This window comes from Pseudophryne corroboree, chromosome 7, assembly GCF_028390025.1.
Source record: "Pseudophryne corroboree isolate aPseCor3 chromosome 7, aPseCor3.hap2, whole genome shotgun sequence".
Classification (NCBI taxonomy): Eukaryota; Metazoa; Chordata; class Amphibia; order Anura; family Myobatrachidae; genus Pseudophryne; species Pseudophryne corroboree.
The window spans coordinates 85,074,151-85,094,842 of NC_086450.1; the positions used below are offsets into that span (position 1 = coordinate 85,074,151).

General features: G+C 47.2%; 1 protein-coding gene across 1 annotated transcript in view; it reads right to left on the reverse strand.

The window, feature by feature from the left end:
- The window catches only part of AGPS (alkylglycerone phosphate synthase), a 398,584-nt gene that overhangs the window by 243,844 nt on the left and 134,048 nt on the right, over positions 1–20,692 (reverse strand). Inside the window, exons 8-9 of the mRNA XM_063933392.1 lie at positions 13,866–13,946; positions 9,188–9,313 (exon numbers count right to left, since the gene is read on the reverse strand). Coding sequence (XP_063789462.1) covers positions 9,188–9,313; positions 13,866–13,946 — 207 coding nt within the window. The remainder of the gene's footprint in view (positions 1–9,187; positions 9,314–13,865; positions 13,947–20,692) is intronic.

Consider the following 20,692-nt stretch of genomic DNA (forward strand, 5'->3'; position numbering starts at 1 on the left):
TGCGAACATTGCGCATGCGCATTAAGCGGAAAATCGCTGCGATGCGAAGAAATTTACAGAGCGAACAACTCGGAATGACCCCCAAGGTGTCTTTGTATAAGGATGGGTTCCATAAAATAATACCCGTGATAGAGAAAACAAAGGGGTAAATTTACTAAAGCTTCTCAAAGTGAAAAGAGGTGATGTTCATAGCAATCAATCAGATTCTGACTGTCCTCTTTTCCCCTTTAGAAGCTTTAGTAAATTTACCTCAAAGGCTCTATACTTACAAAAGGGAGAACCTCATCTAGGATACATACAAATATGAGTCTAGGACCTTTATAAAAATGGCAAATAATAGGATTTTAGTACCTACCGGTAAATCCTTTTCTTCTAGTCCGTAGAGGATGCTGGGGACTCCAAAAGGACCATGGGGTATAGACGGGATCCGCAGGAGCTTGGGCACACTGAAAAGACTTTGACTGGGTGTGAACTGGCTCCTCCCTCTATGCCCCTCCTCCAGACCTCAGTTATAGGAACTGTGCCCAGGAAAGACGGACATTTTGAGGAAATGATTTTAGTTCAAACTAAGGGCTACAACATACCAGCCCACACCACAAACATACCGTACAACCGGAGTAACAGTAAACCAGATAACAGTATGAATTTAACTGCAGCAACCAGCTGAAACAACAAATACACAACCTGTGTGTACACCAATGCAACTAATAAGAACACACTGCAAGTAACCGTCCGCACTGGGATGGGCGCCCAGCATCCTCTACGGACTAGGAGAAAAGGATTTACCGGTAGGTACTAAAATCCTATTTTCTCTTACGTCCTAGAGGATGCTGGGGACTCCAAAAGGACCATGGGGTCTATACCAAAGCTCCAACACGGGCGGGAGAGTGCGGATGACTCTGCAGCACCGATTGAGCAAACATGAGGTCCTCCTCAGCCAGGGTATCAAACTTATAAAACTTAGCAAAGGTGTTTGAACCCGACCACGTAGCGGCTCGGCAAAGCTGAAGTGCCGAGACCCCTCGGGCAGCCGCCCAAGATGAGCCCACCTTCCTGGTAGAATGGGCCTTCACTGACTTTGGCACTGGTAGCCCAGCCGAAGAATGAGCTTGCTGAATCGTACTACAAATCCAGCGTGCAATAGTCTGCTTCGAAGCAGGATGACCAACCTTGTTGGAAGCATACAGGACAAACAGCGCCTCTGATTTCCTGGCCACCGCCGTTCTGGCGACGTAGATCTTCAAAGCTCTCACAACATCAAGAGACTTTGGAACTGCCACAGTATCTGTAGCCACAGGCACCACAATAGGTTGGTTAATGTGAAATGAAGAAACCACCTTCGGCAGAAATTGTTGACGAGTCCTCAATTCCGCCCTATCCGAATGGAAGATCAAGTACGGACTCTTGTGTGACAAGGCCGCCAACTCAGACACCCGCCTGGCAGACGCTAGAGCTAACAGCATGACCACCTTCCAAGTGAGAAATTTTAACTCAACCTTACGCAAAGGTTCAAACCAGGAAGACATAAGAAACTGTAAGACCACTTCAAGGTCCCATGGTGCCACCGGGGGCACAAACGGAGGATGAATATGCATCACTCCCTTCACAAAAGTTTGAACCTCAGGGAGAACCGCCAATTCCTTCTGAAAGAAGATAGTTAATGCCGAAATCTGCACCTTGATGGAACCCAATTTCAGGACGGCATCGACGCCTGACTGCAAAAAATGGAGAAACCGACCCAAGTAAAATTCTTCCACAGGAGCAACTTTAGTCTCACACCACGAAAACATACTTTCTCCAAATACGGTGATAATGTTTCGCCGTAACTTCCTTCCTCGCCTTAAGGAGAGTGGAAGTGACCTCCCCGGGAATACCTTTCCGAGCTAAAATTTGCCCTCAACTTCCATGACGTCAAACGCATCCGCGGTAAGTCTGGAAACACGCATGGTCCCTGCAATAACCGGTCCTCCCGTAGAGGAAGTGGCCAAGGATCTTCCACAAGTAATTCCTGAAGATCTGGATACCAGGCCCTTCTTGGCCAATCTGGAACTACAAGAATTGCTTGCACTCTTGCCCGTCTAATGATTCCCAGTACCTTTGGAATGAGAGGAAGCGGAGGGAACACATACACCGACTGAAAGACCCACAGCGTCACCAGGGCGTCCACTGCACTGGCTTGGGGGTCCCTTGACCTGGAACAATACCTCGGAAGCTTCTTGTTGAGGCTAGACGCCATCATGTCGATCATCGGAGTTCCCCAACGCTTCGTCAGTTCTGCAAACACCTCTTGATGAAGAGCCCACTCTCCTGGATGGAGATCGTGTCTGCTGAGGAAGTCTGCTTCCCAGTTGTCCACTCCCGGAAGGAAGACTGCTGACAGGGCGCTCACGTGCTGTTCCGCCCAGCGAAGGATTCTTGTGGCCTCCGCCATAGCCGCCCTGCTCCTTGTTCCACCTTGACGGTTTATATGTGCCACCGCAGTTATGTTGTCTGATTGTATCAGGACAGGCCGACCCTGAAGAAGGCTTCTTGCTTGTAGCAGGCCGTTGTAAATGGCTCTTAACTCGAGAACATTTATGTGGAGACAAGATTCCTAGAGCGACCATTTCCCCTGGAAATTTCTTCCCTGGGTGACTGCGCCCCAGCAAAACAAGACAGAAAAAGTATTCCCCGTTATGGGCACACACGGACTTATATCAATTACTAATGGTCAAATACCCTATACACGGACTTATATCAATTACTAATGGTCAAATACCCTTACGATAGATGACCAATGATATTAAAATTTAACTTTTATTATTCTCATGAGAATAATAAAGTTACATTTTAATATCATTGGTCATCTATCGTAAGGGTATTTGACCATTAGTAATTGATATAAGTCCGTGTGTGCCCATAACGGGGAATACTTTTTCTGTCTTGTTTTGTACGTTACGCCATTCCCAGGAGCACCTCCCTTATATTTTATTTAAAGTATCTATATATACATATCAATGAATTAAAGGGGAAAGGACATATATCCATATACAACATAATCTAAATTTAATTAGAGGGTGTCAGTGCAACCTCTTTTTCTTGACTGCGCCCCAGCCTCAGAGACTTGCATCTGTCGTCAACAGGACCCAATCCAGGATACCGAATCGGCGGCCTCTTAGGAGGTGAGAACTTTGTAGCCACCACAGGAGAGAAATCCTGGCCCTGGGAGATAGACATATCTGCCGGTGCATGTGCAGGTGAGACCCGGACCACTTGCTCAGCAGATCCCACTGAAAAATTCGGGAATGAACCTGCCAAACGGAATGGCTTCGTACGCCGCAACCATCTTCCCCAGAACCCGAGTACATTGATGAACCGACACACTCTTTGGCCTAAGAAGTTCCCTGACCATCGTCTGAAGTTCCAGTGCTTTTTCTTCCGGAAGAATCACCTTCCGTAAGCCCGTGTCGAGAATCATGCCCAGAATGGGCAACCGAATGGTCGGAATCAACTGAGACTTTGGCAAATTTAGCAGCCAACCGTGTTGTCGCAGAACGGACAGAGACAAATCCACATTTCTTAGTAACCGTTCCCTGGGACCTCGCCTTTATCAGGAGATCGTCCAAGTACGGGATAATGGTAACGCCTTGCTTGCGAAGGAGAACCATCATTTCTGCCATGACTTTGGTGAAAATCCTCGGGGCCGTGGAAAGCCCAAACGGCAACGTCTGAAATTGGTAATGAGAATCCTGTACCGCAAACCTTAGGAAGCCTTGGTGCGGAGGATATATCGGAACGTGTAAGTAGGCATCCTTTATGTCGACTGACGCCATAAAGTTCCCCCCTTCTAGGCTGGCAATCACAGCTGGAAGAGATTCCATCTTGAACTTGAAAACCTTCAAGTATGGATTGAGGGACATTAGGTTCAGAATTGGTCTGACCGAACCGTCCGGTTTCGGTACCACAAAGAGGCTCGAGTAGAACCCCTCCCCCCGTTGGGACGGGGGAACGGGAACAATGACCCTCTGTTGACACAACTTTTGTATTGCTGCCAGCACCACCTCCCTGTCCGGAAGCGACACTGGCAAGGCCGAAATTAAAAACCGGTGAGGGGGTGCCTCTGAAACTCCAGCTTGTATCCCTGAGATACAATCTCTAGGACCCAAGGATCCAGGCCTGATTGAATCCAGACCTGACTGAAGATCCGCAGACGGCCCCCCACCGGTCCGGACTCCCCCAGGGAAGCCCCAGCGCATGCGGTGGACTTGGTAGAGGCAGGGCAGTACTTTTGGTCCTGGGCGCCTGACACTGCAGGCGACTTCCTTCCCCTTCCTCTACCCTTTGAAGCGAGGAAAGACGAACCTTTTCCCCGCCTGTATTTATTTGGACGAAAGGACTGCATCTGCTGATGTGGTGCCTTTTTCTGTTGTGTGGGAACATAGGGAAGAAAAGACGACTTACCCGCAGTCGCGGTAGAAACCAGGTCAGCCAAGCCGTCCCCAAACAAGACATTACCTTTGAAGGGTAAAGCTTTCATAGCTCTCTTGGAGTCGGCATCAGCATTCCATTGATGGATCCACAGCACCCTCCTGGCCGAAATCGACATGGCATTGGCTCTTGATCCCAAGAGACCAACATCCCTCGCCGCATCCTTCAGGTAATCTGCAGCGTCCTTGATATAACCAAGAGTCAAAAGAACAGTATCTTTATCAAGGGTATCCATATCAGCAGCTAAATTCTCAGCCCATATAGTAATAGCACTACTCACCCATACCGACGCCACAGCAGGTCTGAGCAATGCACCCGTATTAGCGAAAATGGACTTCAGAGACGTCTCCAGCTTGCGATCCGCCGGATCCTTGAGAGCTGCCGTGTCAGGAGACGGAAGCGCCACCTTCTTAGACAAACGAGATACAGCTATGTCAACATTTGGAGACGCCTCCCATTTTTCCCTGTCATCAGAGGGGAAAGGATACGCCATGTAAATCCTCTTGGGAATCTGCCACCTCTTGTCCGGCGACTCCCAAGGCTTTTCACAAAGAGTATTCATTTCATGAGAGGGGAAAACTTCACCTCAGGCTTTTTCCCTTTGAACAAACAAATTCTCAGAAATGCGTAAAATATCTTTTATAGCCACAATCATGTATTGAATACTCTTAACCACTCGTTGATGTAAAGCAGCCTCAGTGAAGTCGACCTCGGAATCAGAATCCGTGTCGGTATCAGTATCTACCTGGGTAAACGGCCGCTTTTGAGACCCCGATGGGGTCTGCACCTGAGACAAAGCATCCTCCATGGATTTTCTCCACACCTGTGTTTGCGACTCTGATTTATCTAACCTCTTTGACAAAGAAGCCACATTTGTATTAAGTGTATTTAACAATGTGAATAACTCAGGCGTCGGCTGCGCCGACAGAGCCAACTCCAGACCCGCATCTGCTCCCCCAGTAACCTCCTCCGGTGAATAACATTCAGCCTCAGACATGCCGACACTGAGTATCGACACAGCGACACACACACACACACACAATGCCTCAGCTAGGGGATAGGCCCACACGGAAGCCCGGATAGAGGAACACGGAGGGAGTATGCCAGCTCACACCCCAGCGCCCATATATCACCCCAACTAATATATGGAAAAAGCGCTGCTTTAAAACATTACATATGCACCATAAAGCTGTGCCCCCCCCGCCCAGCTCCTCATTACTTGTAGTGGAGCTTTTGGAGGTCCCAGGCCAGCGTCTCATGCAGCCGCGTGTATGAGGGAAAATGGCGCTGGTGTGCCGCACGACTAAGCTCCGCCCCTTCCCGGCGCACTTCAGCCCGCTAAATTTGAAAGATGAAAAATGCCGGCGGGGGTTTGAAAAACGGTGCCGAGGCACCGAAAGGCCTTCAGCCGGTATCCCAGACCTCAGTATATGCTGCCCAGGGCGCCGCCCCCCCCAGCGCCCTGCACCCTGTGAGTGCCGTTGGAGAAGTGTGTGGGAGCATGGAGCGCAGCGCTACCGCTGCGCTGTACCTCACTACCGAAGTCTTCTGCCTTCTGCATACTCACCCGGCTTCTTTCTTCTGGCTTCTGTGAGGGGGGTGACGGCGCGGCTCTGGGAACAAGCAGCTAGGCGCACCAAGTGATCGAACCCTCTGGAGCTAATGGTGTCCAGTAGCCGAGAAGCAGAGCCCTTAAACTAAGAAGAAGTAGGTCCTGCTTCTCTCCCCTCACTCCCACGCTGCAGGAAGCCTGTAGCCAGCAGGTCTCCCTGAAAATAAAAAACCTAACAAAGTCTTTTCTAGAGAAACTCAGGAGAGCTCCCCTAGTGAGTGTCCAGTCAGTCCTGGGCACAAAGTCTTACTGAGGTCTGGAGGAGGGGCATAGAGGGAGGAGCCAGTTCACACCCAGTTAAAGTCTTTTCAGTGTGTCCACGCTCCTGCGGATCCCGTCTATACCCCATGGTCCTTTTGGAGTCCCCAGCATCCTCTAGGACGTAAGAGAAATAGTTTTTATCACTGTGTAGCAATTTAGTACAGTACTCTGCAGCTCTCCTTTTTTTTGTTGTTTAATAATTAGACGGTCTCCAGGACATTTAATAATAGTCCTATAGCCATCTTAAATTTGCACCAGTTAAAGGAGCATATGTAATAGGGTCCGAGTAATAGGGTCCGAGTATGCCGGCCTATCCCAGACTTTTTTTTTAAAGGGGCAATCATTTACAAGGTAAAACCATGCCTTGTAAATGATTGCCCCTTTAAAAAAATGCGTACCGCACCTCCGGCAAACTCGGAGCCTATTACATATGCCCCAAAATGTCTATTTGCAGGTCATCGTGCTGTAATATAATAGAAGATGATTTGGATATCGGAAAATTAAGCTAACATTCCACCCAGTACATCAGCACCTTTCATATGAAGGCTCGTCTTTCTCAAATACATCATCTGGGACTGCTATTATATTATAATAAAGTACAAATACAGAAGATGCAGTTGATCAGGCATTGTACACTATATATTTGGGTTTTGTCCATCCGGTATTCACTAGTATATTGGGGGTGTAATTGTTCCATTATATTGTTCCGAAGTATACAAGCTAAGCATTATATGCAGCTATATTTGGTGACCCAGTCTTAATAGCCAACATGCAGGTAAAATGAAAAATGATCGGTGGATGACAAAGCCCTTTGAGAGCAACTTAGCCGAGTAAAGTGCTGCTGCGGTGTAATGTATCAGACTCTATAGCATGCCCTTATGTCCTTAGATCCTTAGATCCTTGAAACAGCAATAAAACAACCTACGTGGGACACAGGCAATGGCTATATCAGTAAACGCATCAGCATGACAGGGAGATCAGGTCATACTGTCAGCGTTACACAGGTGCTTACTGCAGGAAAGTGATGTTACTGCATTATCTTTGCATTTTAGCACAAAGCCTCCCTTTTCTGTATTATTTCTTAATGGATTTTATTAATAACCTATATTGCTCTGAGCTCCAAAATACGTAATAGTGAAGCAAGTTATGCTCGCGCAAATGATGAGATGCCGCCCACGCCAGTTTGATGTGCCCTTGATGGTGACGCCAATAGCACTTCCCACTTGGCAGGTCTTCAAACAGGCATCCAGATTGCATGCCATGGAACTGCATGTTTGCATGCAATTGCACAGTGCTTAAGTCAATAGACGCCTCCTGCATGCATTATTCGAGATCTGAGTGCTGCATCTGAGGACTCAGCATCTGGTTGCCATTGCAACCATTGATCACAATGGGGGTCATTCCGACCCGATTGCTCGCTGCAGTTTATCGCAGTGCAGCGATCGGGTCGGAACTGCACATGCGCCGGCGCCGCAGTGCGCTGGCGCATGCCAGCCGTCGTTGCCTAGCGATCGCCTCTCAGGCAGAGGCGGTCGCTGGGCGGGAGGGGGATGGACGGCGGCGTGGTCCGGCCTACGCAAGCGTGGCCGGACCTTTGTGGGGGCGGGCTGCGACGGCTGCGTGACGTCACACGCAGCCGCTGCGACCCGTGGCAGCGAGAAGGTTCTCCCGGCCAGCCGCAGGAGCTGTGCTGGCCGGGAGTAATTCCTGAGATGCAAAAGCATTGTGCTGGGCGTCCCCCCGCATGTCTGAGTGCCTGATCGTAGCTGTGCTAAATTTAGCACAGCTACGATCAACTCGGAATGACCCCCAATGTTTCCAGGCGGTGGTCAGCCTGCATAAGCTGAAGCTTACTCAGGCTGGCTGGATCTGTGCACCTGGGTCCAGTAAGTCTGCATACGATGACGCAGACCCTGGACCCGTCACACCTTCAAAACAGGGACAACATGCCCCTGTTTTGAATAAACGGTACCTCGGGCCACCCCCATTCCACCCCACCCCACAAACACACAGCAGATCAATCATGCTGCAGCTGACAGGGGGCTGCAAGCAATATCGCAATACATGTTCTGCACATACGCAGAACGGGGCCTGCGTAGACCCCAACCCATCAGATCTGTATGTATACCACCGGGATGCAGACAAGACTTACCAGACCTGGGTGTTTGGATCCAACGGCCTGCCTGAGAAAGCTTCACCTTACGCAGGCTGACAGATGCCTAAAAACACTGCGACCAACCAGATGCAGCATTCTGATCTAGAAAATGCATGCCGCAGCACCTACCTCCCACAGGCGCCCCCTGCTGCATCTGAGTTTTAAATTACACAGAATTGCAAAGCCGCTTCCTTGTGACTGTGCAATTCCATACACACATGAATTAGGCCCATTTTTTGGACAATATTTAATTTGTTTTGTATTGTTAGACCGTTAACACAGGGCTAGTCTGAATCTTGAGATAGTTGCCAATGGTTTAGGATTTCCACTTTGATGGGCCTTTTTATGTTAATACAACGCAAATCATTTTTGCAAGCATAATGGCAATTTACGACATGTGAAACTTTTTTTTATTATTAATCTATAACACAGTATAAACCAAAATGACAAGTGTGAATAGAAATAATAATATGCGTATATGTGAGACGGTGGCAGTAAGACACATACACCGCCTGTATGGATATTATCATCAGACTCCCATAATACAGAGGTCTCCATGGAAACAGCACTCAGTACATCATTAGACATGGGAAAAGATCCCACAGGAAGGAAACTCTGGGGACTATATCCTCCAGACCACACTTAAGAAGCAGTTGGTGCGTGAGAAAGCAGGAACAGCAGAACAACATTACCAGATCTTCAATATTTCCATAGATGTTCTTCTTCATGCCCGATGCCCGCGTAGCTACCCAGCCTCCCAACGTGCTGAATTCCATGGAGTCTGGTTCATGCCCCGTACAGAATCCACGTTCCCCGAGCTGAAACAAAGCAGAAGAAATTAAAATAACGGACGTTGGAAACAAACAACACAGACTACTATATAATGCGTCAGATCACTGATGGGTAACAAGTGGCCCTCCGAGCCTTCACCTGCGGCCCTCAGCTTCGTCCTGCTTGGAGGTCAGACTTGTCTGTTATAGCTTTAACACTTCTATATCTTACATTAACATGCCTGGCGATACTTTCTTTTATTCAATGTATTGTTTTATCTTAGTATAGATACTAAGGGTGAGGTAAGGCCCTTCAGAAGAATAGAGGGTCACCCCTGCTGCCACTGACACACATCAAGGTGCCTACCATTGTGTGGGGATGAAAGAGCTGTAGTTACAGGGGTTCCATGAGGTAAAGGAGGAGTTTTCACAGTTCACATTCCCAAAACAGAGGCCAGTACTGGAAGTGTGACTTTATGCAAACTCTGTCGCTGTCACTCGATTTCTCGCAGGTGGCTGGGGGGGTTGGAGCTCACAAGGAGGTGGTAAAGATACAGCCGCCAGGTGCCAGCATCCTAATAACACAATCCTGACTCTCTGCATTTCTTTCATGATCAGGAAATCTGCAATGACACTGGCACCTAGATTTTGGTAACGGGATTACAGAGGAAGCAACCCTCTGTACACAAAAAACTAAATACCCTCACGTTATCACCCCCTGCATCATATCTGAACTAAAGAGACCTTTAGGAGTTCCCCATTTACAGATTTGCAAAACTTCTAACAAGAGCCTCCACTGCAGCCTGTACCGCCAGAATGAAAGAGACTGGCTTTACTTATAAACATAAGCCACTATGGTTATTTGTAATGGCAACCAAAGTCACATGATCTATGATGTAGCTAGCGGAGGGACTTCGGATAGTTCCTCTTGTCCTCACTTTGCAACCGCCCACCCAACCCCTTTGCCATCACATGACCACTGACTGGCTCCGATTCAGTTCCGGCTACACTATCATCTCCATCATGAACTGGATGATGATGCAGAGGGAAGACAGTTTATGGGAATACATTTTGGAAATGTTACAAACATACAGAATGTGTGGCTAAAATAACAAAGAAAAAAACACACAGATTGTAGAATGAAAATGCTGTATTGGGAATAGCTATACAATGGAGAATTATGCTATACGTCTGAAGTGTGCAAGATCATCAATCTCTTATCTGGGATCTCCTGTACCTAGGATGAACATTTTACAACTGACCCCTCCTCCCATCATTAAAAGAACTGCGTGGGATACTTGTGCTGAATGCATCATCAACTTCTTCCTAGCTAGCTGCCAGGAGAGGAATCACCTGCGGTATGAAATGCGTTTTTTAATACTTGACAACCATCCATTGCATGTGGTGACTGATCAGTCTGCCACTCCTAAAACGTGCCAACGTCGTAGAGGCTTGGTGGCTATGGGGCGATTTAAAAAAACACCACTTATGCAAAATACTCCTTTCACACTAAAACCTCACCATTCCAATAATTTATTATTATAACAAAGACTAAAATAACAATTTCACAACTATATTCTAGACAAACGCACAAACAGCCAACCGTATGCTAAAAAGAACAAAAAAAAAACAATCCTGCTAACTCCATCTAAATCTTCCCAATAAATAAAGTCGTTAATCTCTTGTTCCCTTTCCTCTAATGTGAGATGCAGCAGCCTTTACAAAATGTGAGCAAATTGCCTGCACTTAATTCTCTCAAGGACTGATGTGTTTTAATGTACAGCCATCTGGTTGGGCTTCCTGTATGCAACAGCACCATCTATTAGCAATGCAGAGCAGGCATTCCTGTACATTAAATAGTCACTTGTTCCTCATTTTTCTATATTAGCTTGGCTTTGCCATCTGTACGGCACCTGAGTTGGAATAGATGCTCTTAAACGGCAACAAAAGCGGGCAGTCCCACTGAAATCATTTACTAAGCTCAGCAGTCTTGCATCAAATAGTACAGGCTCGGCCATCTGTGAATCTGGAGTTTACTGTATATTGGGTTATCAATCAGAAGTAATCAATTTTGGTTAGCAGAGAATTTCCGCTCTGGTAATAAGTCAATAAGAGATGTAAAATGTGTCAAGAGCAGTTGTATTCATTTACACAGGCCTTAGATAAGCATGCAAACGGGTGCTCTAAATACTGGGTGGTACAGAGATACAAAGGGACACCGCCTCAGTGAGGTTTCCAGGACTTCGTTAACCTGTACGCTGTATTTTTACAAATGTTGATTTAGCCCACAAGATGGCTGCTGCCACAGGAAGTAGGCCTGAGGTAAACTTCACAGGACAGTGGAGACTTGTAACAACAGAGTCTTGGAAACACACATTGCACACTTTACACAAAGTGCGCCATCTACCAACATCACGTACTGTATGGACATAAAGTACAAATTGCTACACAAATTTAAAAAGTATTTAAACCTTCAAAGGGAAGATTTATAGAGGAAAATAGCAGGACCACAACAGCAAACTCCAACATGATGGGGCTAAATGGTTGCTAGACAGTCTTACCCAGTAATGCTACTTTATTGGTCTGTGTCATTCAGTAATATGTGTATTATACTTCCCACCATACTCTTCTACACAACTCTCACACATTACAACACTTATACATAGTCAACTACATGTCACCCAGCACCAACAGAGTCACGTTGTACAGATAGTCTGCCAAGAGTCATCACTGCTTAGTAAATATACCCCATTTATTCTTCTATTAGCCGCGGTAATTTTTCACACAGGAAAAATGGTCTTTTATTACGGTCTTTATCATGGTCATTATTAGGCTATCCAATTATATCTTTTTTTCTCTGTGCGAAAAATTACTAATTTTCGCACAAAAAACACATACTGTAGGATTTGTGAAAAGCCACGGACCTATGTGGAAAAAATGCTTACTTACAAACATAATCTATCTGCCCCCCCCCTTTAGAATGCAAGCTCTCACGAGCAGAACCCTCTCCCCTCATGTACTTTTCCTTCAATGACTTAAACCATCCCACGGTTTCTGCCGGGTGTAGTACAGTATGCCGGCGGCCGGGCTCCCGGCGACCAGCATATTGGCGCCGGGAGGCCGACCGCCAGCATACCGACAGTGTGGCGAGCGCAAAGGAGCCCCTTGCGGGCTCGCTGCGCTCGCCACGCTGCGGGCACGGTGGCGCGTCTCCCTCCAGGGGGGTCGTGGACCCCCACAAGGGAGAATAGCTGTCGGTATGCCGGGTGTCGGGATTCTGGCGCCGGTATACTGTGCGCCGGGATCCCGACATTCGGTATACTGAAGACCACCCGTTTCTGGCACCTGATACTTATTTCAGTGTCTTCTGCTGATGTAGCTATGTTTATGTACCCTGTACATAAGGATAATAATAATACTTATCAGGGAACTGGTTTCACACACAATATCGAAAAGTGCTGCATCGGGGCTAATAGTATAGTCCTGGGCGAGTCAATTACCACTGCTAATTAGATACTACCCTAAATACAGATGTGTCCTCATACATCTTTGCTCTGTGAGCTACAAGTCGCGTTGCACAACGCGAGTGCCGTATGACTCGATAACGCCAATAGTCTTTTTTGCATTTTCTCCGCAAAAATGTGTCTTAGATGTAAAGTAACGTAATATGACACACAAACAGCTTTTGCTTATTAAAATGATATGCATCATGCTTATATTCTGTGTGTGACTGTATCTGCATACGAAATACTATGCTACAGTATTTTCATGGAAAACACTGTAACGTGGCATTTCGGATTCAGATATAGCCACAATTACACACAGAATATAGGCATGCTGTATATAATTTTAATCAGCAGAAGCTGCTTGTGTGTCCTATTACATTACTTGCGACTAAGACGCATTTTTGCAAGAAAAAAAACGCCCCCCCCCAAAAAAAAAAAAAAAAAAAAAAGATGCTTGCCGCTACAGAGTCCTGCCATGGGATGGCGTGACTTCAAGGGCTCTTTAGCGTGACTGTAGCAAGGATGTAAGAGGACACATCTGTATCAATGAGCTTCTTAGAAGACAGAAAACGGAAACTGCATCCTATTATTTCTGGACAACGTACTCAGACAGCTAAGACATAATTGAACAAGTGGAGATAGAAGAGTTTTCCCAGATCTGGAATGTAAATGAAAAGCTAGATAACTTAATATTAGTTTTTGTAATCCCCAACGGCAAGATATATCAATATTCCTGAGCAATGTGCAGTACATACCACTGTAGTGTTACAATACACATGTACTCGCCGGTTATGCAGCAGTAACACCTGAATGTATTTTACTGTTCTGATCACTCATTTCCTAAGGCACAGAAAAAATGTGTATTAAATATACCTCCTCCATCGATGGGATCCGGTCTGAAGACCGACACTGTCTAGGTCGACAATGTTTAGGTTGACCACTATAGGTCGACAGGGTTGGAAGGGCGACAGGATTTCTAGCTCGACAGGGTTTCTAGGTCGACAGGTCAAAAGGTCGACATGAGCGGTTTTTTTTTAAATAATCTTTTTTTGAACTTTTTCAGATAGTGATTTCTGTTTCATCCAATCACTAACCTGCTTTTCTAGGTCCTGGCCAGTGATACCGGCCTCCACATGGGCAGTCAGGTTCTTCTCGTCTATCCAGAGGATTCTGCTCTGTGACCATAAAGACAAGTTTAGCGGGGATCATATTATAACACACACACAAAAAACGGCTACATTATGGCCTAATTCATATTAGGGTGTAACACCGTAAACCGCCACAAATAGAGTTATAGTAAACTGCTTGTGCGTAGAAGCAAGCCCTGGGAGTGGCGTGGGCGTGCCCTGGGAGTGGCGTGGGCGTGTCCTGGGAGTGGCGTGGGCGTGCCCTGGGAGTGTAGCCAAAGCACTGTGAGATTCTTAGCCACGCATACAAAGAAGATAAGCACATTTCTGACTGATGTCTTACACCTAACATGGAGCTGGTGCAAGTGCCGTTACTAATGGTGAGTGTTGCAGCCGTGGACGGAACAACAGTGGACAAGCAGCTTTCAGTTTGGAGCTATACGGATACCCGTATTAGCATACGGCAGTAAATCTGGCCTCCGCAGTTTCCTGCAATTACAGCCACCTTGCATTCGACTCAAAATCAGGCCATCTACGACTATTTATGATGCTGGTATTCTTACATCATCAAGTTATTTTTTGGCATGTTATTAAACAAGAGAATTAAACATTCAAGTTCAAGTTCAAAACAAAGGAATGATAAGCGAGACAGACAGCTGGTATTGATGGTATAAAACACCAATACATAGGGTCTCAAGACTGTACAATGCAGCATACTGAGAAAAGTTAACAAAGTGACAGTACATCAGGTGTTATTACAGACCATCACACAATCTCCTATATAATAGCCCAGATCTGTGACTGTGTGGATAACGCTGGGCGTGGCTAGGAGCTCTCATTGGGATAGCAGCAGGTCTATCACACCCAGTCCACAGCTGATTGGGCGAGAAACGCCCTCCCACACAGGTTACATCCAATGGGAGGCTCTGCCCTTTGGCTGCTGTGTGTTCCCAGAGCAGGATTAACAATGGGGCTGATGGAGCTGCAACTCCAGGTCCACACCCCAAAACAGGCCCACTGCATCTGCAGCAACATACCCTCCAACAATTTACACATAAAAATCACTACAAATTCGAAAAGGGGGCGTGGTCACCGGTAAAGTGGCATGGCCATGCCCCCTTTTCCTATACTTTCAATGGAAGTTTGGAGAGACAAAAATCGGTACCATAAAAAAAAAAGGTACTGTACCTGCCAAAAAGGTACAGTTGGAGGGTATGTCACTGCATCTGCAGCAAGTCTCTGCGCTGTAGATACGGGAAAAAAACAAACCTTTTACTGTAGCCCAAAAAACAGCGGACCCCTCCCGCCAAGCGATCGCCTCTGCCTGTCAATCAGGTAGAGGCGAACACTAGGCAACGACGCCCTTCGCGTGGTGCATGCGCAGTTCTGACCTGATCGCACCTCTGCTATCAACTGCAGCGTACGATCGGGTCGGAATGACCCTCTATGTCCTGCTGCCCCCTCCGGCATCAACAATCCCCACTCCCTAACCGTGGCGCAGGTGGAACAAAAGCTGCTGCGGCCACCGGCATAGATGTGTATGAAAGCGGCGCAGCAGAAGGTTTTCATAGCCCTCCCTGCGCCGCATACTCTGAGCCCCGGAGCCTCCTCTGCGCGTGATGTCACAGAAGTGCCTCCCCGCCACAGCCGCTCCCAGATCCCCGGAACTCCTGGGCTGCCGGCCTGGAAACCCCAAGATAGATAGAGTGGGTGATATTGTGGAGGGTAATGTCTGGACGCTGAATCAATGTAAAAGGTGACAGTGCTGTGCAGTGCAGTGGGTGTGCAATGCCACTGACACTGCACAGCACTCTCACCTTTTACACTGATTCAGCGAGTCAGTCAGTTCTAGCAGCCAGTCACTATTGTTAGCGCCGGTGTCCCAACGTGCCGCATTACAGGGAAGTAGACGCACTAAATAAACTATAGCTCCCAGCAGTCCTTAGCGTCGAAGCATTCCGGCGCTGAGGCCTGCTGGGGAGCTGTAGTTTATTGAATGCATCTTCTTCCCTGTAATGCGGCGCGTTGGGACACCGACGCTAACAATAGTGACTGGCTGCTTTGCTGCTGCGTGACTCTCCGGGAGAGCCACTGCCAGAGGGAGGACAGCAGCTTAGCTGCTTCCAGGAAGAGAAGCATTACCCGCCCCTCCCCCACTCGCAGTACCTCCGGGCCCCATCCGTGGCACCCCCACACACACCCCCTCCACCACCCGCGGTGGCTCCGAACCCTCTCCCCCACCTGCTGCACCCTCGCACAGCCTCCTCCCCCACCAGCGGCACCCCCGCACCCAAACATACCCCACCTGTGGCACCCACCCGCGGCACCACCACACCCGCCCCTCCCCCACCCGCGGCACCACCGCGACCACTACTCCTCCACCCGCGGCACCTTCGGACTCCCTCCCCCATTCACGTCTCTCCCGCACCCACCACTCCCCCAACCACAGCACCTACTAGGTGATTCATCAGGCTCTGCGGGCACTGTTCACACCATTGCAAGGGGCTACGACCCCTTTACCATTGCACGCCCTTTGTCCATGTAATATTTAACCACTCACACAATTATGGTGGAGGTAATACTCCATATAATACAAATACTGCGCTCCACAAGGTCGCGCAAGGGTTAAGGGGGCGTAGCCCCTTATGACGGTGTGAAGAGCGCCCGTAGGGCATGATGAATCACCTAGTTTCATTATAAAAGATGTTCTCACGTGTAAAATACCATGTCTCTTGCTATAATGAAGCAGTGCTCTGCTCGATTGCTCTACAAACTGTGCATGAAAAAGTGCCTACTACAAACATTAGTTTACACCAGTGGCTGCGGCTGCTAGATTTACAGTGCAGTTACTACAGAGACAAGAGCTCTATGATCAGCTGAGTACGGACACATGGACCGACAGATACAGCGGTCTGACCTCTAGCAGTTACATGGTAAATACACCCTCATATAACACGAGCGCATGCTCAATTTGTTACCTGATTCATAGAACTGAGACTTACTGTAGGGCCGAATTCAATTTGCCGCAAAAATCTGTTTACGCGGTAAACTAGCGAAAAGTGCCTATTCAATTGCCAGCAAAAATGAATTTGCTGTCATCTTACCATGAATTTTCAATTCACCACCTCTGAGCAGATGAAAAGTTGGGAAAATCCCTATTTTAAGTTAAAAATGTCGGGATTTGGGTCAGAACCCCTGGGATACCCCCCCAAATGACTAATTGGGCACTTAAGACGTTTTTAATTATTTTTCATTGGTCAATAATGACAAGTCATTTTTGTGGTGAAAAAGTGCAAAATGATGGAAACTGATGTACAAGGTATGGGACAGGTATACCTTTATAAGTGGGATAAGTGTTTTTAGACTTGCAGATGGGAGAAATTGGTCTGTTTCCACTTTTGCTTTTTAAAAGTCCCCTAAAATGACCAAAATATATACTTCTACCCACTTTTATTTATCCAGAGTTTAATTTTAATACTTACTTTGCGGAAACCCGCCATTCGCCTAAAAAGCAACAAAAACTATAGATTCTGCGGCTAAATGAATTCGGACCATATGGGGAAATGTACTAAGCAGTGAAAAGAGTGGAGAAGTTGCCCGTGGCAACCAATCAGCAATGAAGTAACATTTTTAATTGCTATACTGTAAAATTATACAGAGCAGCTGATTGGTTGCCATGGGCATCTTCTCAATATGTATAGTTTCAGCAGAGAAGAGAAGGGGGGACAAGATAGAAACTTTCAAATATATCAAGGGTTTTAACAAAGTCCAGGAGGGAAACATTCTCCAAATGAAGAGAAGCAATAGGACACGAGGACATGCACTGAGACTGGAGGGGGGAGGTTCAGGGGAAATTTGAGAAAAAAAATTACTTCACAGAAAGGGTAGTGGACAAGTGGAATAGCCTCCCATCAGAGGTGGTAGAGGCTAAGACAGTAGAGCAATTTAAACACGCATGGGATAGACATAAGGATATCCTTACAACGAAGTAAGGATCAAATAAGGTTTGAGATAAAAACATGGTTAAAAAAAAAAAATGTGGCAGACTAGATGGGCCAAGTGGTTCTTATCTGCCGTCAAATTCTATGTTTCTATGTTCTCCACTGGCTCACTTCTCCACTTTTTTCCCTACATAGTACATCTCCCTCAAAGCTTTATTGCACCAAAAAAAGATACACTGTGCAAAGAGTATTCAGCGCTGCACACAGGTATCAGACAGCCATGAGGGGTATGTACAGTATGTTCCCTAAACAAAGCGCAGAAAAGAGCATGATTCAGGCATATTCAGACAGAGCCCGATTAACAGGGGCGATCGCCCTGGGCCCTCACATTACCAACATGAAGGCACTGAGGCATATGTAAACTGGGGTTTCTGTGTGGCATGATGTGAACACTTTTCAGTAACATCGCCAGCATAGCTTATTGACAATGATATTGGTAGGCGGCCGCAAAAGTTACTTGACCATGGGTATTGGAGATGAGGGAATGCCTCCTAAAGAAATGGACACCAGCCAGGGAAAGACAACCTAACAGTCATTGTTTCATTGTATAGAATATCCCAGACATGCAGTCCCTCACAAAGGCGTGTGCCCGGGCGTGCTGGTACAGGTGGTGTGCCTGGGGTGCACTGCTACAGAGGGGGTGTGCGCTGCTACAGAGGGGGCTGCCCAGGGGTGCGTTGCTACAGAGGGGGGGTGCCGGGTGCCTGAGGCTTCCAGCTGCTGTGGAACTACACAGCCCAGCATGCCCTGCCATGGTTTTAGCTTGCCCAAATAGTAAAACGGTTTCAGGGCATGCTGGGATGTATAGTTCCAAGCAGCAGGGGGCTGCATGTTGCACACTTCTGCTGTAGGTCTTACATGGCAAATTACACACTGTATTGGACATCTAAAGAGCTTTGCGTAAGCAGTTCAACACTTAGCCTTGATCTCTAGATGATTCCTCTGGACAGAAACAAATACCTCATACCTCACACTCCTCACCGGGGCCTGTCAGGACCTCAGGACAGGAAGTTCTGCTCGTTGATTGAACGTTAAACCCAAAGAGCACACCTTGAAAAGTTTAAAAAGTGGCTAAATAAAGCAATAAGCTACAGTGAAACCATATCTGTTTACGCTGGGGGAAGTAGATTAATCACATGTGCACAGCCAAGACTGCCAGGTCATTGATGTGCCAGCCAAAATACTTGGAATTACCTTTAAAATTCTCTGATAGGCTGAGTGCGGTTTTATACTGTTTATTGAGCTTGTTCTGGACTATGATATTTCTCATATGCAGAGAGAGATAAACTTTACCTGACCTGGCCAATTCCACCAGCAATACATGTCATCGGTACAAGATATCACCTACCTAAGCAGATATAATAGCTAAAAGAATATTGAACACCCTACCGGGGACTGGGCAGTTACAACAATGACCGTACAAGAGAAGGAAAGAGTGAGGGAGAGAGAAGCCAGGGACAGAAAATAAGAATTTACTTACCGATAATTCTATTTCTCGTAGTCCGTAGTGGATGCTGGGGACTCCGTCAGGACCATGGGGAATAGCGGCTCCGCAGGAGACAGGGCACAAAAATAAAGCTTTAGGATTAGGTGGTGTGTACTGGCTCCTCCCCCTATGACCCTCCTCCAAGCCTCAGTTAGGATACTGTGCCCGGACGAGCGTACACAATAAGGAAGGATATTGAACCCCGGGTAAGACTCATACCAGCCACACCAATCACACCGTATAACTTGTGATCTGAACCCAGTTAACAGTATGACAAACGTAGGAGCCTCTGAACAGACGGCTCACAACAAATAACAACCCGATTTTTTTGTAACAATAACTATGTACAAGTATTGCAGACAATCCGCACTTGGGATGGGCGCCCAGCATCCACTACGGACTACGAGAAATAGAATTATCGGTAAGTAAATTCTTATTTTCTCTAACGTCCTAAGTGGATGCTGGGGACTCCGTCAGGACCATGGGGATTATACCAAAGCTCCCAAACGGGCGGGAGAGTGCGGATGACTCTGCAGCACCGAATGAGAGAACTCAAGGTCCTCCTCAGCCAGGGTATCAAATTTGTAGAATTTTGCAAACGTGTTTGCCCCTGACCAAGTAGCAGCTCGGCAGAGTTGTAATGCCGAGACTCCCCGGGCAGCCGCCCAGGATGAGCCCACTTTCCTTGTGGAATGGGCCTCGACAGATTTAGGTTGTGGCAAGCCTGCCACAGAATGTGCAAGTTGAATTGTGCTACAAATCCAACGAGCAATCGTCTGCTTAGAAGCAGGAGCACCCATCTTGTTGGGTGCATACAACATAAGCAGTGAGTCAGACTTTCTGACTCCCGCCGTTCTTGAAATATATATTTTCAATGCCCGGACCACGTCCAACAACTTGGAATCCTCCAACTCGTTAGTAGCCGCAGGCACCACAATAGGCTGGTTCAGGTGAAACGCTGACACCACCTTAGGCAGAAAATGAGGACGCGTCCGCAGTTCTGCCCTGTCCGTATGGAAAATCAGATATGGGCTCTTATATGATAAAGCCGCCAATTCTGATACTCTCCTGGCTGAAGCCAGGGCCAGTAGCATGGTTACTTTCCATGTAAGATACTTCAGCTCCACCGATTTGAGCGGCTCAAACCAATGGGATTTGAGAAAATCCAAGACTACATTAAGATCCCACGGTGCCACTGGGGGCACAACCGGGGGCTGTATATGTAGTACTCCTTTTACAAAAGTCTGGACTTCAGGAACTGAAGCCAATTCTTTCTGGAAGAAAATCGACAGGGCCGAAATTTGAAC